The 25,099-nt window shown below is 35.2% G+C and overlaps 1 protein-coding gene across 1 annotated transcript in view; it reads right to left on the bottom strand.

The window, feature by feature from the left end:
• The window catches only part of LOC143225039 (aminopeptidase N-like), a 98,843-nt gene that overhangs the window by 44,501 nt on the left and 29,243 nt on the right, over nucleotides 1–25,099 (bottom strand). The window contains exons 2-3 of the mRNA XM_076453705.1: nucleotides 9,315–9,470; nucleotides 2,746–2,854 (exon numbers count right to left, since the gene is read on the bottom strand). Coding sequence (XP_076309820.1) covers nucleotides 2,746–2,854; nucleotides 9,315–9,470 — 265 coding nt within the window. The remainder of the gene's footprint in view (nucleotides 1–2,745; nucleotides 2,855–9,314; nucleotides 9,471–25,099) is intronic.

Raw genomic sequence — 25,099 nt, 5'->3', positions numbered from 1 at the left:
TGCGAGCAAAAAAAGAGTCTTGCTTTTGCTTTATCATCCTTATCATATACTTTTTGCTGACAAAATATGTTTAAAGTTTATTCAAAAGAAACTGAAACTCATTATCACTAGTTTAATAGCGAAAAATAAGACAGAGTTTGATAATCATTTGAACTAAAAGTCCTGTCACACTTTCTGAGAATACTCTTTGGGATTAGCTGAACAAAACGAATGTTTTCTGATTATAATGGATTACCTTGTGAGGAGCATATTTTATCTATAACTCTAACACGTGTGTGTTTGTGTCTTTTTCTTATAACAAAGTCACATTGGGCTATTTGTTGAGTCCACCTTGGGGGGATCTAACAAGTGAGAGAAAAATCAAGGAACGAGATCTGTTAGAGCCATTAAAGTCAGTTATAAACAGACCTGCGAAATGAATAAATGGTACCCGGGTCCGAAGTCATCACGTGATTAATTTGTTCCGATATAACATACACATAATAATAACCTGAATAACTGGTTTGTTCGTTTCTTCTTTTATTAATAAGTACTTTGTTTGTTTTACTATTAACTTGGAGTTTCGGAAGTTTATTTATTGTTGTCATAAACTGTAACCACCAACATTTTACTATATTTAACATCTTATAAACAGTCCTAAAATTCCCTACAGTGGCACAGTGGTATGCCTGCGGACTTATACCGCTAGAAACCGGGTTTCAATACCTATCGTGGGCAGAGCACATATAACCCTTTGTGCTTAATATCAAACAACAACAACAGTTCTAAAATCTCAGTTTTCTCTCTAAAGAAGATAACGTATATCAGTAAAGTAAAATTATGCATTCAAAGTGTAATAGATCTTTTAATATCTAGGACTACATATAATTTATTGAAGTTTTTAGCCAAATAATTCAGATAATATTTCGTGGCTATTGTCGATCACGTAATTTGTTCGACTATGGATGTTGTAAACATAACTAACGTCAGTGCACGTGGATACACTAAAATAAACAAACAGAATTAATGTTGATAATGGTTTGGTTTGTTTTGAATTTCGCGCAAGGTTACACGAGGTCTATCTCCGCTAGCCGTTCCTAATTTAGCAGTTTAAGACGGCTAGTCATCACCACCCACCGCCAACTGTCGAGCTATTCTTTTACCAACGAATAGTGGGCTTGATCGTAACAATATAACGCCCCCATAACTGAAATGGCGAGAATGTTTGGAGTGACGGAGATTCGAGTCCACGGATTACGAGTCGAGTGCTTTAACCACATGGCCGTGACGGCCAGGATTTGATAATAAGAAATCTGATGCAAGAAATATAGGTCTATTAACTTTCGAATGAACAGAGTTTTACCTCAGTTACTCATAATAAAGAAAGCTTATAATTATTGACAATTTATTAATTTATAACGAAGAAAGAGACTGATACTAATGACTTGCTAGAACGTAAAAGAAAAAAAAATCATATAGCTCAATTAAGAAGTTACTATATTCCCATTTTATCGTGTAAGAATATTTAGTTTCGTTTTGATATAAACACAAAAGAAATTGAGCGATTTCAGGCTTTACTAATTATAAAAGGAATAAATTGAGAAATACACGTATTGGATCTGATACCTCAGATGTATGAAAAGAAATAATACTAACATTTGTATGATTGGCACATATCTGAAAAACTCAAATTAAATTGGATACAAAAAGGTGGTAAAATATATGAAAAAAGTTGCTTTTCAACTTCACTCCCAGCTCTCCCATCTCCATACGATCAGAGGAGTTAGAAAGTTCGTTGGAGACTACTGTAACGGCTAGCATCCACCTGTCTTGGTATTTCAATAGAAAATAATCAATACCAATCATCGCAAGAGAATCCTACGTCAGTTAACGTGACTTAGTTTCTGGAGTAGATTCGACAGTTTTTCAGGAAATCATTGCGTTAGTAGGTATTGGTTTTAGCGAAAATAATAAGTACAAGCGCAGAGTACATAGAAGCAATTTATAAGATTACTGCATTGAAATACAACAAAATATAGAGATTGGAAGACGTTTTATTAAATTCTAAATCACATCCAATAAGATTTTGTGATACACTTTCCAGTGACCTTGTAGCCAGTAAGCAAAAATTTATCATAAATAAAATACGAAGCATACAACAACACATGAAATAGAAACTGGAATAATACATTTGTAAGTCAGATTGTGTAACTGATCCAAGTAACTAATAAAACGTTATATATATATAACATACTTGACAACTTAAATATATTTTGTAAATATTTTAATTTTCTAAGATAATTATCTGTTGCAGGGATTCGTATTTCAACATTCGTAAACAAATAAACGTGGAATTATTTATTCAAGTGGCTTAAGAAGAATATTTTTTTTAATTTCGCGCAAAGCTACACGAGAGCTATCTGCGCTAACCATCTCTAATTTAGCAGTGTAAGACCAGAGGGAAGGTAGTTATTCACCACCACCCACCCCCAACTCTTGGGCTACTATTTTACCAATGAATAGTGGGACTGACCGTAACATTATAACGCCCCTACGGCTGAAAGGTCGATCATGTTTGGTGCAACCGAGATTCGAACCCGCAACCTTCAGATTATGAGTCGAGTACCTTAACCACCTGGCCATGCCAGGCAGTAAGAGCAAAGATAATTAGGAAATTAGGGTTATTTTTTTTGTACTCAGATTTCTGTATCTGGAGATATAATTTAATGACGTCTCAATACAAAAGACTCAATTATAACAACATACCTCTCCACCAGGTGTTGATTTCATACTGAAGTCGCTAAGAATGAATGCCAGAAGATATGTAGACATTTTAACTGTCTTGCTGTAAATGTCAGCCTCCCATTCATCGCCTCTATAATGAACAGTTCACTGGTTATTTTACGATAAACATTTATCAGTTGTAATATGTACGGTAATTAGTAATTCAGAATTTTACTTTTCTGTTACCTATATATAGTAATATTAAACCTATGAAAATATATATGTTTACTTAATTTTAGAACCACTCTGACAGTTTTGGACAAGATTAATTATTATTGATTATTTGGAATTAAGCACAAAGCTACACAACAGGACATCTGTGCTCTGCCCATCACGGGTATCGAAACCCAGTTTGTAGGGTATCAGTCCGCAGACATACTGCTGTGCCACTGGTGAGCTTTTCGACAAGAAACTCTAACATTTTCAGATAACCTATTCACCCCTCTCCACAGACCATAAACAATAAGGATATTGTAAATATCTGTAAATTGTTCCAAACGAACTGATCCAGTTAAGGATGCTTAAAAACTATGAAACATTGTAGCTTTGTGATTAATTACAAACAAGGAAACTTTTTTGATTTGTTTTGAATTAAGATATGAAGGTATGCGATCTGTTCAGAACCATAGTGTAAAGAAATGACGTAGGAAGTTTTCAGTCACAATTTAAATCTATATAATATTGTAAAAATTAAATTGTTACTGCAGTATAATAAAACAACATTAACAAAATGATGGAAACGTTTGTTTTAGAATTTCACGCAAAGCTGCTCGAGGGCTATCTGCACTAGCCATCCCTAATTTAGCAGTGTAGGACTAGAGGGAAGGTGGCTAGTCATCACCACCCACCGCCAACTCTTGGGCTACTCTTTTACTAACGAATAGTGGGATTGACCGTCACATTATAACGTCCTCACGGCTGAAAGAGCGAGCATTTTTGGTGCGACCGGGATTCGAATCTGCGACCCTCAGATTACGAGTAAAACACCGTAACCCACCTGGCCATACCGAGCCATTGATGGAAACGTAACAGTGAAATAAGTTATTTTTTCAATACCAGAGAAAGATGTCCGACCAGAGAAAACACTGTTAATTGATTATATAATCGTAATATATGTATTACTCATGATAAATTGGACTAGACTAATTACGGTAACTATTAAGTAGGTACATTTATTTTGATAAAGAGCAATCGCTGATAAAAAAAATTAGCATTTAATTTAATATTTTATAGAATAAAATTACGATTTCAAACCTCTTTTTTTGGAAAGGAAAAAAATTTTTGATAAAAGGCTTAACATTGCTTTGTTGTTTCAAGTAACTTGGCTGTGATAAAACTTAACTTTGTAGCGTAAACTGAAAGTGCACTTTATCTTAGCAACCTCCAAACGTATGTTACAGACTTTTAAGTATCGTTGAAGTTCGTAACTTAGAAAACTAAGAATGAAGCAAATTTAAATATCCATACCGAGTGAATCTGTAAAAATACTAAAGGCTCATAAACAAAAATTATTGAACAGTAACAATTATTGAAATTCGATTGTTTGTTTTGTAATGCTCGTAAAAAGCTACGAAAGAGCTATAACCACATAACAGTCCCTAAGTCTGAGTTTATAAAGAGCTATAACCACATAACAGTCCCTAAGTCTGAGTTTATAAAGAACTATACCCACATAACAGTCCCTAAGTCTGAGTTTATAAAGCACTATAACCACATAACAGTCCCTAAGTCTGAGTTTATAAAGCACTATAACCACATAACAGTCCCTAAGTCTGAGTTTATAAACCACTATAACCACATAACAGTCCCTAAGTCTGAGTTTATAAAGAACTATAACCACATAACAGTCCCTAAGTCTGAGTTTATAAAGAGCTATAACCACATAACAGTCCCTAAGTCTGAGTTTATAAAGAGCTGTAACCACATAATAGTTCCTAAGTCTGAGTTTATAAAGAGCTATAACCACATAACAGTCCCTAAGTCTGAGTTTATAAAGAGCTGTAACCACATAACAGTCCCTAAGTCTGAGTTTATAAAGAGCTATAACCACATAACAGTCCCTAAGTCTGAGTTTATAAAGAGCTATAACCACATGACAGTTCCCAAGTCTGAGTTTATAAATTTAGAATGAAGGTGACGAGTCAGCGGCACTGACCAATAATTCTAAAAAAATAGTGGGATTTGACAGTTTCGCTTATAACGTATCCAACTTTGCGAAGCGCGGCAATTTTTAAGCAAAACTTCCAAGAAACCACAAGCCCTGTATTTCACAGTTAGGACATTTTCACATGTAGGTCACGCCTGGCCATTGAAATTTAGAAACCAAGATTCGTAGCTTAGATCGTCTATGATAGGAAATGATGTCGTCTGTTGCAGGTTAACTACATCCTATGATAGGAGTGTGAAATGATGTCGTCTGTTGTAGGTTAACTACATCCTATGATAGGAGTGTGAAATGATGTCGTCTGTTGTAGGTTAACTACATCTAATAAAATATTTCAATTAGCAGCAGAAATGAATCATGTCCACTGGGTTTGATTAGTGTTACAGTTAAGACGTGTTATACGTGTGGCGAATAACGATTTGTTGCTTTCCTCATCTGTGATAAAACTAGTGCCTATCACCAAGAAGTGTAATCTTGGCTACTTTAATAATCCAAGAGATTATGTTCCTGAAAGCTGTTTGTAGAACTAGGGATCAGACGACGTTACAACACACTCACATGTATGTTCGTGAAATCAATAAACTCGGAGAATTGGAACGTCGTATAATTACAGTCCACCAACATTTTTTCTCCAATTTAATAACTTCCATCTACTAACTGCTTATTATTCATGTCTTTAAAACAAATATTAAATTACTATTTATGCTGTGTATTGTATGTGTAATATAGAAATAGATATTACTAGGATCAAGATCTGGAGTTTAGTTATTAATTAGTATCTAACTCCAAATGAAGAAATGAAAATTTTTTGTTGCAGTATGTAACAAATAGTGCGTTATATACATGGGAGTATTATGGCTCCACCTTTTGAAGTTCACTGGTTCGTTTTATGAGACAGTTTTTAAGACAGTGTACTTTGTTTTGTGTTAAAATCTGATGGTATCCGAGTCAGTACAAAGCTGATTATAATAACATTACAAATAACAGAGATAATGGTACAATAAGAACCTTCAATCGGGGGTAGTGTTGAGGTTAGCATGTTGGATTGCGGTTCTAAAAGTCCTGAGTTCGAAACGTCACGCCTCTGCTGAACATGTTCCACACTTTCAACTGTGGTTGTATTTTACAGTCACTTCTGTTATTCGAATAAAAGAGTCGAACAAAGTTGTAGTAAGAGCGTGTGCTACTGATTGTCTTCTCTGTAGTCAGTACTTTAAAATTAGTGATAACGATACCTTTGGTTTAATTTGTAAACGTATTAGATGCCCTTCAGTCTGAAGATTCAAGTTTTAGTTCTAAAATAAATATTTCGAACTACGCACTTGAAAAGTAAGGATTTGAAGTAAGTTAAATGATAAAAAAGTACAATTTTTCTTTCTTTCGGTGAGCAATAAGATGGCTAAATAGATAGATGCTTTGGTACTATTTCTAGTTTGACGTAGATAGCAGCCTTGACTTCTTAGATTGAGTGTATACCATTCTAAGGTTATTTAAATGTCAAATATAATAGTTAGTTTACCTTTAATGAGCACTAACAGATGAAACATATGATGTATACTTCATTATCTTGAGTAAAACATCATTCAATATTTGCTTGTTTGATGAATTTCACGCAAAGCTATTCGAGTGTTAGCTGCGCTCGCTGTCTCTATCTCTGATCTAGAAGTAATAGACAAGAGGGAAGGCAGCTAGTCAACACCACTCACTACTAACGCTTAGGTTTACTCTTTACCAACAAAAATTGGGATTCATCGTAACAGTAAAACATCCTGCCAATAAAAACTACAACCTGCAGATAGCCTTTTGAGCGCCTTAACCTCCGGACCATACCAGACCGTCACTCAGTGAAAGACAGCATGACTCTAAAGAATTGTTAGATTTTCGTAGAACACGAAAAAAAAAACAGCCTGAAAAACATTACACGAACAGAAGGGTAAAAAAAGAAAATAATTCAATGTGACACCAGGTGCCACAACTGCAAAGGTCGTTTTTTTTCCGCCATCTCCATATGCACACGTGTCATGAGTTGACTAACCACAATTAATTAACTGTACTAGCCTATCGTGAAAAATCGGTTACAAAAGGCAAAAGGCAGCAGGAAAAATGTGAATGTGCATACTTAGTACCATGTGCTTCACCCTTAGGAGAAAGTAGCAGTTTGTCTTCTAGTGATTATTTAATCATTATGTGGAGTGCAATGGACCATGAAACCACCATAAATCACCATCAAGTTCTACTCAATCAATTAAATGTTATACTGGATTCTACAACTAACGTTAAGGCTTTCTTAGATGAACACACGAGTTCCTGTTAAATTGACCAATCATGCAACATTGTAAATACAAGATTTTTGATTAAACAGATAAAGGCTCTTCATAGTCAAATGAATTATAGACATTGCAGTTAATTTTATATATTGTGAAATAATTTATGTGACATAAGAAAAACACTGATCTTTTCTTTGTTATCAGACGGCAGACGAACTAACGGTCTTTAAGACACTCACAGCTGTACGTATATGTTCAAAGATGAATTGATATAAAACACAGTAACTTTGTCAAAGATACTTGGAAGATAAAGATAAAACTGTACGTAGATAAAACATTAAGATAAATTGCAGAACTACATAAATATAGTTCTTTTCATATAAAGTAGAAGAACTTGATCGATTAATAGAAGTGACATCGTAGCCCTACAACGTCAGTTTCTCCAATAAAATACCTATTCCAAAAACTGTTAATTCTGAAATAAGTTTACTTTTTCCACATATTATATCCTTAAACAAGAATATTTCAATGTAACTGTCAAATTTCTTTGTTTAGAGGTTGTACTGTCTGTGCTGTGCTTAAGTGTTCTTTTTTCAGGAGTGAGAGGAAGTTACACTGCTTTTTGACCAAACGTGCGTATAAATTTTGTTAGATTTGAAGTTAAAATAAATGTTGGCTTGCGAAGAAACCTGAAATAAAGAGGTCTGGATAAGTGTGGTACACACGTATAACAAGTGTTTTATATCTTCTTGTATAAATATAGCAGTTTTCACAAAACACGTTGGTCAAGAAGGTCATAAGGTTTCGTTTGCTCTAGCTACCTGTTGTTCTGTGTCATTCACTTAGAGTAACACTTTTTATCTTCTCATAAGTAAGATATATATAAGGCTACTTATAGTTTGCAAGTTTATACAGTTAAATGTCTACCAACAGGTAGGTACTCTCTTTGAGTATTAACCTCTTTCATATTTCATTTGGGATAAGTAGTGTCGTGGGTAGTGATAATCACTCTACACAATAATTTAAGTAGGTAACGTGAAATTTAATCAGCATACAAAACGATCCGATCAGATTCTGGAACAAAGGTTTGGCAAGGGTTAAGCTTGGCTACGATCAAAAATGGGGAAAATATCTTCACACCTTACTCTCCAGTTGAGGGAACTGTTTCTTTGTGGTAAGTAACTTACATATTTTCCTAATTTTTTTATTTCTAGAAAAAATTATATATTTGTATTCATTCCTTTTTTACTTTCCAAGAATTTGGTTATTATAGAATACAGAATCACTTCCCGTTAATCTTGAGGGAAATCAGTTGTATCTGAAAATATCAAATAATGATGTTTTCAATACATATAGTTTAATACATATCTGACTAAGTAAAGGTATTTTGTTTACACAGAAGATTGTCAAAAAATGTTCAGATTAAAAATTAAAGATATTTCAGTGTTCTAAGTGATGAGATTTTGATATACGGAAAAAGATTCGAAATGTCACGATAAGATGTTTTAAGCTATATTTTCACTCGAAACAAAATCAAGTACAATATCAAGCAAAAGTTCCGAATTTTATGGGCGAATACATGTTTCCCTGATGTGAAAAGCCTAGTTCAGAAAAGTAGCACAGAGTATGCTAGAGCTGTATGATTAGTAAAGAGTTGTTCTACTGTTACCTCTGAATTTACACATATAATAACAGGTCACGTGAAAGTAAAATTCTTAACGAGGATTTTGAAGGTAATATGGGTAATTATATGATATAAAGCTGATCTTATTTTACACGATTTACTGAAAGTTTTCGGTGCTATACTGACACATAGAGAGACATAAAAAAACGAATAATAATAAGAGATCTGTAATCTTCTTGATGTAGAAATGTACTAGTCACATACTGAAAAAAGCCTGACTATTCTTCTGGCCTGTCAAGTTACAAGAATACAAAAAGACAACGTTAAATTGAATTTCACGTTTCACAGTTACAGCCATAAATCCTAAAACTTCAACTTTATTTAATAAATAATCGAATTCCATAAGTTCACGTGTCTCGCCTAGAAAATATTAGAATTTTTTTTATCATTTTAGGGTTTTGTTTATAAACTGAATTGTTTCCTGAATAATTCTTACCTTGGTTCGGTCCTCAGTTTTGGCATATTAGACAAGGATGTCATATTCTTCCAACGAATCAAAGTTATATTAAAAGTGGACTTGAGTCCAGGTTCATCAAAACAAGGAAAGGCTCTTCTAGCATCTGTGGGCTGAAACTGTGTCGTCGCTAGCCAACTGTAAGAAACACAATGTTTAGTGTTAGAATATTAACTGATTGTTTTGGAATAACCACAAAGCTACACTTAGCACTATCTATACTCTGCCCACGACAGGTATCGAAACCCGGTTTCTAGTGGTGTGACTCCGAAGACATACCATCGTGCCAGTAGTAGGCATTCGGTATTTGTAACAATTTATATGTACATATATTTAAAAGTTATTTTAATCAGCATGGTACTTAGAGCAAATGAGATAAACTACATTAATTATAAATGTCTTCACATTTCTTTAGATATGTCCATTACATTGCTATATTCTTTTCATATTTCTTAAATAGGATCATTACACATCTGTTTTTGGAATCCAGTTGTTCCATTAATAGAAATCACGTGAAGCAATGAGTACTACCAACTAGTTGCCATTCCACTGAGTTACAGTTCTTTATTAGAAATTGTGTGTAAACCATATAAATGGGTAAACATTGTGCAGGCAGATACTATACATATTCTACTTATGTTTATTAAACTTTATTTCGGGTTTATGGAAGACACTACAATAAAACAGTTGTAAATCCTTTCAATGTACTGATAGAACATACTGAAGTAGGTTTTTGATAAATCAGCTTATTGAGTGACATTGCCATTAGAAAGGTGCACGTGTTGTGGCTGTCACATTCTAAAAGTTAAAAATAATCAAATCGTCTTAAAAATTGATTTACATTCGGCATATGGCAAATCAGAGGCTTGTAAGAAACCAGTCAGTTTAAGTGTGATTTATGTCTCTGTCTTCTTGCTGAACGCTTATTGTATTTCTGTAAAAGCCTCTGCTTAGAATCTACCATTCTGAAAGTAAAGAAATTGAATTCAATAGAGTACATCCGTTTCAACCTACTCGTTGATTTGGAAAAGCTAAGAAACTATGGAATTTAATGTACTGGAAATAACCACATAACTTTCAAGTGAACTGCATGGGCACTAGCACTCTGTAGTCTATTGTTTCATAATCAATATATGTGAATGTGTGTTATAGAAGTTGGCCCCACATCCGTGATGGTATTTCCATCTATTCTCAATATAAATCTTCACAAAGGAAAAGTTTTTTCTGTCCTTTCTTTTTCATTGGAGAAAAGTTAAAATAAACCTGAAATTTATTATTTTCTTTCGTTAAAAAAAGTTTTGTTTATAAGTGATAATGCTGTAATAGACTTATAGCATCGATGTATTTCGCCTTTACTTTCCATTTGTTCTCTCTAAAGTCTCAGAAAAATATGAAATCACAAGGATGTAATGGACATTTTGTTCACTTATACAACCGTTCACCTCACCCCGTCAAAGATCTTGGTCTTATGAACATAGAAGACGTAAAACGTTTTCACCGATTGGCAAAGTAAATTCATTAATTAATTCTTATTTGATGTGAAAGCTTAATTTAAAATTATTTTAAGTAGTATTTTAACTCCATTGTCGGTTTTAAAACATTTAGTGAGACTAAAGAACGTAGAAATGATTAAAAAAAGTAATCGTTAACAATGAATGTGAGAGTTATCCACCAATCACAAAGTCCTTTTCAAGTCCAGACATTATTTCATTAAACAGTGTCTAATATTTACGACCTCAGTACAGTCATACATTTTTTATTTCACTACAGCCCGGCATGACCAGGTGGTTAAGGTACTCGACTCGTAGTCGGAGGGTCGCGGGTTCGAATCCCCGTCACAATAAACATGCTCGCCCTTTCAGCCGTGGAGCATTATAACGTGACGGTCACTTCCACTATTCGTTTGTAAAAGTAGTCCAAGAGTTGACGGTGGGTGGTGATGACTAGCTGCCTTCCCTCTAGACTTACATTGCTAAATTAGGGACGGCCAGCGCAGATAGTCCTCGTGTAGCTTTGCGCAAAACTCAAAAGCAAACATGTAACTACAACAAATTTTGAACTTTGTTGTCAAGTATACCGCTATTTTTCATCTTACATAAAGTGAGAAAAGATTAGTTCAAGGTATGTCTCAAGGTGCAAGGTCATAAAAAAACTGTTTTTATTATGAATTCCAGAGGGTACATGAAAGAAAGTGACTTGAGTAGAAGTACATTTTCGATAAATTATGAATAAACGTAGCAAGAACGCTTATTTAGTTTCAAATTAATAAGTCTTATAGATAATATACCTAATGTAAATTAGCAGGAAATGTTAATTACCATAGCCGTAACCTAGACAATTAGTTATTTTTTAAATTAATCGGATTAAGTTATTATCATCCAACGTAATGGTTACAAGTGAGCGTTCGTCACCACGCTAATTGAAATTATATTGTACACACTTAGAAAATACCAAAAACAACTGGTATTAAAAACATACTTAATTAAGTAGTAACAAATGAGGGAAATAATACAGTATGTAGTAATACTAGGAGGACCATCTTTAGCGTTGGTTATGTACGACCCATTTGGTCGATAGAGTTTTGTGTTGTTTTTTTAATTTCGCGAAAAGTTACAAAGACAGCTATCTGCGTTGCCATTAATATATAGAAATACAAAAGGAAAGCAGTTATTAGACACCACCCGCAGCCTACTTGTTGGGGTACTCTTTTACCAAAGAATAGCGGAATTGACCATGACATTATAACGCATTCGCAGCTGAAAGGTCGAGATTGATCAGTGAACGGATTCGAACCCGTGACACTTTCATCTAATGTCGAGTGTTATAACCAGAGTACGAAAGGCCTGGTACAGTTCTAGTTCATTGAAATCCAAGTCTCGCAAGTTTTATTGTTTTTCCATAATGTCATTCTAACTAATCGTTTCTTATTAATTTATTTAAAATTATAAAGTGAAAGTAGGTTGCTTACCATGTATATAATCTGGATATGGCTTTCGTAAGATAGAAAAATAAAACAAGAAGAACGTGTAGGAAAAAAATTACATATGCAGAATTCCCGTGTAATACAATTGTCGCTTATTTTCATTTCAAAATAGAGTAAAGACGGTTTGTTTGTTTTTTGGAATTTCGCGCAAAACTACTCGCCATCCCTAATTTTTTTAGCTACTCGAGGGCTATCTGCGCTAGCCGTCCCTAATTTAGTAGTGTAGGACTAGAGGGAAGGCAGCTAGTCATCACCACCCACCGCCAACTCTTGGGCTACTCTTTTACCAACGAATAGTAGGATTGATCGTCACATTATAATGCCCCCACGGTTGAAAGGGCGAGCATGTTTGGTGTAACGGGGATTCGAACCAGCGACCCTCGGCTTACGAGTCGCACGCCTTAACACGCTTGGCCATGCCGGTCCGAATAAAGATGGAAAAAAAGTCTTTTCTTTATTAGTAGTTTGATTAATTAGTGAAGCTAAGTGCAGTCCATTTGTCGCATATTTTCTACATTCGAGCTAAATGGTATAGCTTAAAATAACGGTTATTTTGGATAAGAGAACATCGAACTTTATTGCGATTAATTTAATTTATTTCATTAATGCTAATCGAAATGCTTATTAGCATTTACAACCGTACCTCCCCCTCGGTGAGTCCGCAGATAGCCCAATGTGGCTTAGCTATGAGAAAACACACTTACAACCGTACCCCTAATTCATCAAAGCAGTAAACAGACGTGGTTACTTGATTTGTATTTATAACGCAAGGTGCTACTAGTTACCGAGGAAAATAAAAATTGAAATGAAACTCCAAAACTAAGAAAATTTTTATCAACATGAATGGTTTATTTGTTTGTTTCTTGACTTTCGCGCAAAAATACACGAAGGCTACCTGCGCTAGCCCTCCCTAATTTAGCATTGGAAGACTGGAGGGAAGATAGCTAGTCATCGCAACCTACCGCTACTCTTTTACCAACGAATAGTGGGATTGACAATCACGTTATAACGCTCCCACGGCTGAAAGGGCGAGCATGTTTTGTGCGACAGGGATTCGAACTCGCGACCCCCAGATTATGAGTCGAGTGCCTTAACCACTTGGCCATGACAGGCAACATGAATGGTATTTACAACCAATACACACACACACATATTTATATTCATATTAATATATGTGTATATGTATGTAAACTAAGTCAAATATGCAGATGAAAGAGAAGGCGGGAAGAGTGAGTGTTTTATATGATACTGAAGTAACCAACCTAGTATTAAAATGTTTGATGTGGTTCTAAGTTGTTCCTGTTGAATCCAGATGCAGTTGAACATAACTGTTTATCTCGCATAAGTTTTTTGTTTCTTCTTCAGAGTCAAGTTCAAACAGGTTTATTCGCTGAACCGCTTTTACTTACCTGTAGGGCCCTGCATGGCCAGGTGGTTAAGGCACTCGACTCGTAATCCGAGGGTCGCGGGTTCGAATCCTTGTCACACCAGACATGCTCGCCTTTTCAACCGTGGGGTCGTTATAAAATTACAGTCAATCCCACTATTCATTAATAAAAGAGTAGCTCAAGAGTTGACGGTGGGCGGTGATGACTAGCTGATTTCCCTCCAGTCTTACACTGTTAAATTAGGGACGGCTAGTGCAGATAGCCCTCGTGTAGCTTTGCGCAAAATTCAAAACAAACAAACTTACCCCACGATCTAGATATGCACTGCAATAACACCATCTATTCCATTAAAATTACAATAAAAATTGTATCGTACATTAAATAACATTCGGTTATGCCTTACTCAGAATCTTTGGTGTTAAACGCAAAGCTACACAACTGGCTATGTATGCTCTGCCCACTGCGTGTGTGGAGTCTCCGATTTTTAATGTTATAAGCTCTCAGGCTGTGATTCCTGAAGGGTGTTTAATTATCTATTGTTGTGTCATGCCGTCAATCGATTTCTCAAATGAATTTTTTATAGATTATAACATTCACTATACTTTATATGTTTGATTGTTTCTAATAAACTATCCATATTGAAGGTAAACCTACTGGTATATACATAAACTTGTGCATTTATTTGGTGCTCTTTACTGTACATATTGATTGCCACTGGCTTATGAACTCGCCAAAACTTTGGTATCAATTTTAGTCATTTCTTTCCTTAAATAAAGTTGTCTTTATTAGAAATAATGCTGTAGTATTCTTATATCATTAACGTATTTCGCCTTTACTTTCCATTTATTCTCTCTACAGTCTCAGAAAAGTGTGAAATCACATAGTTACGTTTATGGAAATGAAGACGTGGCAGGTTGGGCTTTGGCAAATTTTTGCTACTATTTTGAATGTTACATCCAACAAATTCTTAGTTTTAATTGGAGTTGCGAGTTTGAACAATCACGGTAAAAGTATCGTCTGAAAACATCGTAACGACTAAACTTATTACAATCTGAATTAATAATCGTTTGCATAAATCGAGCGTTAAATCGTAAAACTTTCGTCGATAATAAAGATATTAACGTACGTGCACTCTGGAGTTTTGATACATCCGTACTTTAAGTACCTCTGATCGACTGCCCCTAAAAATAGGATAATAGAAATAACAGGAGTTTCTTCTGCCACTGGCAAAACAACTTGATGAAACTTTCCAGAAATAGAAACTCGGAAAGTAAAAAAAACAGGGAAAACTGGCAAGATGGAAAAGGGAAAGTTATTTTCAATCAAATATGAACGATATTGGTACTTTCTTTTACTGCAATGTGGCGAATTTGTCAAGCGAATGATCCGTAGTGCAAGGTAAACAGAAAGTTAAGATTAATTCTTTTATTGGCGCCACTCTGGTCCATATAATGTACGTTACACCGTTACGAAAATAAAACATATATATTTATTTCCTTTTACTCAAAAAACAGACAAGAGGTAAAAAAAGTGCAAGAGTTTGTTTGTTTTGTTGAATTTCGCGCAAAGCTACACGAGGGCTATCTGCGCTAGCCGTCCCTAATTTAGCAGTGTAAGACTAGAGGGAAGACAGCTAGTCATCACCACCCACAGCCAACTCTTGGCCTACTCTTTTACCAACGAATAGTAGGATTGACCGTAAGATTATAACTCCCCCACGGCTGGGAGGGCGAGCATGTTTGGCGCGACGGAGTTGCGAACCCGCGATTCTCAGATTACGAGTCGCACGCCTTAACACGCTTGACCATGCCGGGCTAAGTGCAAGAAAAGAAGTCGCAATTGAAATACCGATGTTTCAAAAATATTGTTTACAGCGATTGAACAAAATTTTAATAATATGAGATATTATTTCCACTCTTAGCACAAAAAACATCTCGAAAACTCATATTTTTAAGGTAACTGTACTATGTATTTGTTCTCTTTTTACTGTTCGCATAAAACTACTTGAAAACTGTCTCCTCTATGGCCCGGCATGGCCAAGCGTTTTGAGGCGTGCGACTCGTAATCTGAGGGTCGCGGTTCGCATCCCCGTCGCGCCAAACATGCTCACCCTTTCAGCCGTGGGAGCGTTATAATGTGACGGTCAATCCCACTATTCGTTGGTAAAAGAGTAGCCCAAGAGTTGGCGGTGGGTGGTGATGACCAGCTGCCTTCCCTCTAGTCTTACACTGCTAAATTAGGGACGGCTAGCACAGATAGCCCTCGAGTAGCTTTGTGCGAAATTCAAAAACAAACAAAACAAACTATGTCCTCTAATCTTATATGTGTGTGTTTTTTATAGCAAAGCCACATCGGGCTATCTGCAGAATACACCGAGGGGAATCGAACCCCTTTATTTAGCCTTGTAAACCCGTAGGCTTACTGCTGTGTCAGCGGGATAATAACCGTTTATCACTCCATAGGGCAATTGACTGTCACGTTATAATGCTCCCACGGATAAAATGGTGAGCATATATTCGGTGTGAAGGGGGTTCGAACTCACGACGATTAGATTGCGCGTCCAGCACCTCTAACCACCTCGTCATATCGGACCAAGAAGTAAATTTTCTAAATTCATAAGTATAAAATTACAATGAAGATATGATTACCTTATTAAACCTAAGTTATTGTAAGTATAGAACCCAGATCATAACTAAGGTTTACTTGTCTTAAGCTGTTATCTTCCCAAGAGATTAAGATTTAATTTTGCAGATTATGAAGCTACAAATCGGGTTTCAGTATCTACGGTGATAAAAGCACGTATAGCCCATTGTGTAGCTTTAGCTTATAAAATAAACAAACAATTTTAAGCTGATATGACATCTTTTACGTCCAGTATTACTTCTCTTAGTTTCGTACGATATTAGAAAAATATTGCTTAAACCTGTATGATCGCACTGAAGGAAGAATTGAGGCTTTACTATAAACATAGAGTTTTAAAAAAAATCCCTCAAGCTTGAACTATTGTTGTGTGTCTTAGCTGTGCAAACATAACTTTTACTGCACTGCTTTACTCTGTCAGATTTAAACCTGTATTATGGCGCATCTCTGCTTTACTAGATATATATTTATAGCACAACTGTACTGCACCATAAGTTTTACCAAATTAAATTAATAATGTAGTAAGTGTTAAGAACGACATCTGATAAGAATTTTGAGCAAGGAAATAAAAATATCATCGAACAACTACAATCAGTGTGAAGTAGCTTTGAAACAAAATGTATCAAAATTATATTTTGACATTGTTTGGGGTTTTGAAAATCTATTGAAAGGGTACGTAGCAGTTCTTTCACACACAAAATATTCAAAACCTCAGGTAATAAAGGTACGTTCAGATTGGAATTACAGAATTTCTAAAACTTAGTAACATTGGTAAACAAAGGAATGTAGATCAATTTAGAGCACCAGGACTATATGCAAAGAGACTGAAAACAAGTCGTACCACAATCATGTGATGGATCTTGTTTTGTTTGCTTGTTTCAGGGCAAAGACATGTTAAACTCTCTGTTGTGTTCACCGCAGAGAATCTAACCTCAGGATTTTAGCGTTGCAAGTCCATAGACTTATCACTGTCACGCCGAGAAACCCTGAGGTCTTTTAACAAGTGAGAGATCACGTACAGAACAATCACTGGCAAAAGTAGTCCTCCTGTCCTAGGCAACATAATCAACAAGGATTTCCGTCTGAAAGAAGGAAATAAGTCATATGTAAACAATTTTCTTCTTCGATGTACACATGTTTTTAAAACGTGACATATCTGTAAAAGCTGAAGAATGAAACGGGTATCCATTTTATTCCATACAGAAACATACCGCTTGGCTAGCCAGACGTATAACCAGTGGACTTCTGTGTGGTGTGAGGTGTTTGTTTTTTAATATGTCGTAATAATGAAATTCTGAAATTAAATAATAAATGACATTTTATAACTACGACTTGTAGAATATAAGCTACAGATTTAAATGAATTGCTATCCTATTACTCACTAAAAAATCGGCCCGACATGGCCAGGTGGTTAAGGCGCTCGACTCGTCATCTGAGAGTCGCGAGTTTGAATCTCCGCCGCACCAAACATGCTCGTTCTTTCAGCCGTGGGGTCGTTACAATATGACGGCCAATGTCACTATTCGTTGGTAATATAGTACACCAAGAGTTGGCGATAGGTGGTGATGACTAACCGCATTCCCTCTTGTCTAACACTGCTTAATTAGGGTAGCTAGCGGAGATAGTCTTCGTGTAGCTTTGCGCGAAATTCAAAAACAAACACAAAAAATCTCTAGTAAATGTTAACACTAGATTAGAAACACTTTTTTATGTTAGCAAGTACTTCTTTGCATTTGCTCAAAACAAATTTTATGAAAAAGACTACATAAGAACGAGTTTGAGTCATAAGATATTATCGAATTATGTCAATTGCAATTACAACACCTACTCATGGTATTACTTCTAAGATATTTCATCTTCTGTTTAATTAAAGTTAGTTCTATATAATTTACAAACCATACGAATAGCCTTCAAAGGAAATCAATTCCAAGCATCGTTAATATATCAAATTTAAATCGAATGTCATTTAAAACAAACAGATGGCGTGTTAATTAAAATCTGTGAATTAATTACACAAGGCTTTACTGCAGCGTCCTATCTGGCTTGCGAATAATACGTTTGATCATCCTTTTAATAGAATTTATCTTTGCGTGCAGTTTAAAATGTCTCGCTTTTTAGGATACACAATACTGGAAACTAAAAGAATGGACGAAACAGACATTAATTTCTCACATAAGTTATTTAAATATTGTTTTCGATAAACACATTTTATTAGAATGTTCACATACAGACTCATTTAAGGGGCATAGCTACCATTAAATTAATAACAATTTACTAATTGCAGAGTGCGTTCTTAATTCATGGCGGTCGTGTTTGTAACATGAAACAAAACGTGACTTAAGCACATGACCCGTATTCGACGAAACAGTAAATGTTTCGGTAATTCTCAAGCAACTTTAAATAGAAACGTTTTCTATAGTTCCACCTAGATGTTTGTTGTTACTAAGCGCAAAGCTACACAAAAGGTTATCCGTGCTTTACTCATCATGAGTTTCTAGCAGGATAAGTCCGCACACTAACCAATGGGTGGTCGCCACTTAAAGAATTCCATTTTATTGATTGTTTGTTTTGGAATTTCGCGCAAAGATACACAAGGACTATTTGCGCTAGCCTTCCCAAATAAGTCTACAGTGTAAGACTATAGGGAAGGCAGCTAGTCATCACCACCCACCGCCAACTCTTTGGCTACTTATTTACCAACGAATAATGGGATTGACCGTAACATTATAACGACCCCACGGCTTAAAGGGCGAGCATGTTTGGTACGACTGGGATTCGAATCCGCGACCCTCAGATTACGAGTCGAACGCCTTAACCCACCTGGCCATGCCGGGCACTTGTTATTGAAGTCCCAAAAACTTATATAATTAAACAAGCAATGATCTACACAAAAAATAGTTTTAACTGCAAACTCTAATCTAGTTTCTACAAAAATATATTTGTGTTTCTTATCCGATATTTGTTAAAACAACAAATAAAGTTTGTATTATTTGAAATACTTACATGTATTCGATTTTTATCTGTCATATTATAAAGCAAAAATATTTATTTAAAGCTAAATGTTTTGTTTCTATTGAGTTTAATATTAACTTTCAATCAGAATAAACTAGCTCGAAATTCAAAATAAACCCGGTAATAGGTATAGCTAGTTAAATATACTGTTCTTACTAATACATATTAGGATATGTTGTTCCATTAGTTGAGTACCCTGAGAAAATTCAGTGGTTACGAACAGACTCTCAGTCTTACACAGTTCTGTATCTTATATATTTATGATAAAGTTACTTAGGACATCTGCTGCTGTCCCTAATTTCTAATTGCTATACTAATGTTAATTGTCATGCTCGGGTTTCTTTTAAAAAAAGTTGCATTGAAATTATCAAAAATATGAGATTAATTAGACATATTTATAATTTATATGATGTACAAAGTTGTAACTGATGGCAGATAAGCATAAGCTGAATTAATGTTTGTTTTTATGATATTTATAGTATGTTTTGCATACGTATCTATTAAGTATAGTTCAATAGTAGCTTTCCTGACAGCTTGAATAATTGCACAGCTCCATCGTATTCCATATAATTTGAACAGTTTGCAGTTATTTTTTTAAAACAAGCTCTTACGGGATCATCAAAATGAATATTTAACGTAGTTATAATGTGATAGAGTACGAAAGTGTTCTAAAGATTATAGTATAATTAAAACAAGGTTCTATCATAAATAAATACATTAATTGAGAAGTAAGCACTCAGAGTACTTTCCGAAATATTTGTGTTCGTGGCTGTATATAAATATCCTCATTGTGTTCGTGGTTGTATATAAATAACCTCACACTTACGATAGCTGAGTTTCTTTCGTTGTCATATCTGACTGAATATCATGAGTGAACCATTCAATTTGTGCAACAAAACAAAAAGTTATGTTACAACTTCTTACAGAAAATAGTTTTAGTTACGAATAACCAAATAAAGAAAGTTTAAAGCATACAATCGTTGGCTGTTTTCAAGAAAGTTTTGAAGAGTCTGCAGAATGCGTGCATTTGGGCTTGCTTTATTATGGATAAATATTAAGTACAGTACCCATGTGCTGACTTACTTTAGTATAGATAAATTTTAAGTACAGTATCCATGTGCTGACTTACTTTATTATAGATAAATATAAAGTACAATACCCATGTGCTGGCTTACTTTATTATAGATAAATATTAAGTACAGTATCCATGTGCTGACGCACTTTATTATAGATAAATATTAAGTACAATACCAATGTGTTGGCTTACTTTATTATAAATAAATAGTAAGTAAAGTACCAATGTGCTGGCTAACTTTATTATAGATAAATGTTAAGTATGGTATTAGTATGCAAAATTTGGCCCAACATGGCCAAGTGATTAGGGTGCTCGACTCGCAATCTAAGGGTCGGTGATTCAAATCCCGATCACTCTAAATATGCTCGCCCTTTCAGCCGTGGGGGCGTTATAAACTGTCGGTCAATCCAAGTATTCGTTAGTAAAAGAGTAACCTAAGAATTAGTGGTGGGTATTGATGAATAGCTTCCTTCCCTCAAGTTTTGCACTGCTAAATTAAGGATGGCTAGCGCAGATAGCTCTCGTGTAGCTTTGCGCGAAATTCAAAAACAAACAATTCCATACAATTATTACTTTTTTTTTTACACACTCGAATATTCACAAAAAAAACGATAAAGAAAACATTTTAAGTGTTAAGCAGAGACTGTATAAACTCGTATTCATGAAAGAAACTGAATAACATTTTGTAGTTGGTTAAGTTAACCAGTAAATTTTACTGAGTTAACCATAATGATGAGCATAGAGTTACAGTATGTAAATAGTGAGAGGGATACCCCAATCTATTGTTGTAACTCCTCCTAACCTGGAAGTGTTTGTATGTAGAAACTTTATGTCTACTTTAATTTATGAGTTTGTCTTACTCGAATCACCTTTACAGCTTTGCAGTTTTGTTCAGTATTACTTATGAGTCTCTGGATTGGATTTGTCCAATCCTTCGTAATGACGCTTCCCAGCTGATCCAGTATGTCTGAGTAGACGTGAAGTACATCTCTTAATATGATTACAGTTGTTTTCTGCAGCGATCAGGTCCTTACTACGGTATTTTCTGACTGGGAGTAACAAGTTCACTGATAGAAATAAGTATTACTTTCTCTCGAATTGAATTAGACACCAACGAAAATTCGGACAATGGTTATAAAAGCCTATAAAGAACAGCATTCAAAGCATCATAGTTAATTATTAAAGACATCAATACGCCATCACAGTAAATTCTATTATATTCTATCAGACAACCGTTCCGAAATGTTAACTTGGTTTAGTTGTCCAATTTTATCTGTGCTGAATTCTTGGTCGCGAAGAAATGAGTCCCATTTAGCCAAATAAATTTTATTTTCATAACATTGGTTATGGTGTTAGACGTGGTATATGTTGGTTAATTAAGCGTTGTTAATGCTACAGATAGGACGTCAGAAGTTAGGGTGGTTATATATAAGGGAACTAAGATTCTAGATTGGATATGTTGGTTAATTAAGCGCTGTTAATACTATAGTTACAGCATCAGAAGTTAAAGTGGTTAGGTATAAGGAAGCTAATGTTTTAAGAATTGTATTCATGAGATATTCTAGGAGTGATAGTGAGGTTTTTAACTCAATTTGTTTTTACTCCTACTCCTATTTGGAAGTGCTGCCACCGCACTCGTTGGACCAGACATAATCTCAACCAAACGTTACTGAAACTTTATGACAGCGGGGAAGAGAACATATGATTATTAACAATAACAAAGAGGTGAAGGAGGGCAGAAAGACAAAAGTCGCTAATCTTATATTTTAAACAACTGCTTATTAATGTTGAGTTTTCTACATATTTTTATTGGCCTGGGCCTGTACAGAAATACGGCACACCTTACGAAAGTGATATGGCCCGTTATGGCCAGGTGGTTAAGGCATTCTACTCAAAATTTGAGGGTCGCGAGTTCGAACCCATGTCACACAAAATATGCTCTCCTTTACGACCGTAGAAGCATTATAACGTGACGATCAATCTCATTATTCGTTGGTAATAGAGTAGCTCAAGAGTTGGCGATGGGTGGTGATGACTACCTTCCCTCTAGTGGTGTTACTCTATATGGATCATCACATTTTGTGGTGTACTTATAACCGAAGAATTGTCAAAACTGCATTTCTTTTGGCGTTCTGGTACGGCCTAACGTTTTGGATGTGCTCGACCTTCCTGTGAACCGCAGGATTGAAACTTGGCACAGAGCATGCCCATCCTTTTAGCCATGGGGATGTTCTAATGTCATAGTCAGTTTCACTAACCGTTGGTAAAAAGAGCAGTTTAAAGGTTGGTGGTTGGTGCTGACAGCATGTTTCCTTCTCTGTGGTTGGGAGTTCAAAATTAGGGACTACCGACAGAAAGCCTTAGTAGTTTTGCATTAAACAAACAAATCAAACCAGTTTTCGGGGGTACTCAAATATAATATCTGAATTCTTATTTTATTTGTGTAATTAATAGCGAATGTATTGGGTTTAAATAGCACAAACTGAAAAAAAACAAACTTAACACAACAGGATACTTTTATTTCGTATTTAATACTTACCTTATAACAGCTGAAGTAAGTTCACGTGTACAAATAAAATTATTTTATGTAATAAGTCTGATAGGTGTTGTTTTTCTTTAGAAATAACTCATACCAAAGTTGTTATTTATTTTTCGTAAGTACTTAAATTTGCTCTAACTGTACAAGTCATTCATGGCACTTACAAGCAAGCACGTCAAACAACAGAAATTAAACGTTGCTAATCGTAGTGAAGACAGCAGCTACCAAATGTTTAGCCAAGGACGGTGCCACCATCAGAGGGGCACAAACCGTTGACCTTAACATCCTTTTCAAACTATGGTCAAACGCTGACCTCGCATTACGAAGCATCACCGTAGACTTACCTGCAGTTGAACAAAACACCAAAAGACATGTAATGAAAGGTTTATATGCATTCCAGGGTCAAAGCAGAACAAATACACTGCGAACTACCACGAAAAGAACATTTCATTTACGAAAACGGAACTACTTATTTCAAGCACTACAAAAATACACCAACTATCATGGTCAAAGTTTATACACACACACAAGAATCACAGGAACATATAGAGTATATCTGAGGTTTGTATTATATGGTAACAGAAAGTTCTGGTCGAAGAAGCTAAAACACCTGTTGTGGTTGTAACTGGACTGGCATAGCCCGGTGGTTTGAGCGCTCGACTCGTAATCTGTGGGTCGACCATTTTCACTCTTTCAGCCGTTGGAGACGTTATAATTTACGTTCAATCTCACAGTTTGTTGGTAAAAGAGAAGCCCAAGAGTTGGCGGTGAGTGTGAAATTAAAAAAGAACCAGTTTTCTCTTATTTGACACTGGATATTTATTTACTTGGATGTGCAATATAGGAGTTCGTAAATAAGTAAGTGGTACGTATAATTGTAATAATATATTTTTTAAATGTTCTACAATGTGCAATGTGATATAATTTTTAAACAAAGAAAATTGGTTTATTTTTGTTTGTTTTGAATTTTTGCGCAAAGCTACACAAAAGCGTCCCTAATTTAATAGCGTAAGACTAGAGGTAAGGCAGCTAATCATAACTTACACCCCCACTCCTGAGCTTTTCTTTTACCAACGAATAGTGAGATTGGCTGTCTCATTATAATACCCCCACGACCGAGAAAACGAACATGTTTGGGGTAATGAAGATTCGATTCCATAACCATCATATTACGTGTCGTGCACCCTAACCACCTAGCCATGCCAAGCTTAGTTAGTAAGAGAAGAGTCATCCGTAATATCAACCACATCGGCAATAAATTAATATTCATGGTCATCATCCTCACAAGAATAAATAAAAATTACAAAAAGAAATCTCGTCAAGTATTTACAATAATAACAATCAAGGATATTAGTAGAGCTACAGCTGACCATCACTTCCCCTCTCCCGCTAGTACAGTGGTAAGTCTACGGATTTACATCGCGAAAATCAAGGGTTCGATTCCCCTAGATGGACTCAGCAGATAGCCCCCATGTGGCTTTGTTACATGAAAAAATACAAACAGATCTATAAAGACCTAAGTTATGATGCCGAGAAGTTGATCATTCTAAGTATTGTGGCGAAAAATTTTATTACATTTCAAATGTAAAAAAATAATACCCGCAAGCGCAAGTTTACAGACTATTAACAACCACAACAGACAGATGTGTTTAAAAATTCATTTGTTTTGCACAGTACACACGCTTTTTTTCGCTTTTTTTACTACAACTAAAACTTTATAAAACTATTGTACAAGTAGCTAAGGCTGGTTAAATACAATTAAAAAAAAATATATATAAGATACGTAAAGACATGGGCATCCCCTGGGGAGTAAGAGAAGACACAATTTCGTACTACTTTAAAATTCACTCGGGAAAAAACTTCGACCTTTCCTGGAATAATTTTTGTAAAGATGGTATTTCATCACATACAAAGCAATTTGTAGTAAATATATGCTAGGTATAACGACTCTACAGAAGACACAAATGTTTGTATTTGATTGTTCGCAGTTAGTGGGCAAACAAATATTTGTATCCAAAGCGTCTAACGAAGAAACATTCGAAGATAGCCAAACACGTAGCGAGCTTTTTGGATCTGTCAAGTAGCTTTACTTGATTTATGTTTAGAGAAACCATATACATTTCCTCTCTA

This window comes from Tachypleus tridentatus, chromosome 9 (assembly GCF_004210375.1).
Source record: "Tachypleus tridentatus isolate NWPU-2018 chromosome 9, ASM421037v1, whole genome shotgun sequence".
NCBI lineage: Eukaryota > Metazoa > Arthropoda > Merostomata > Xiphosura > Limulidae > Tachypleus > Tachypleus tridentatus.
This window is presented reverse-complemented; position numbering and strand designations above follow the sequence as displayed.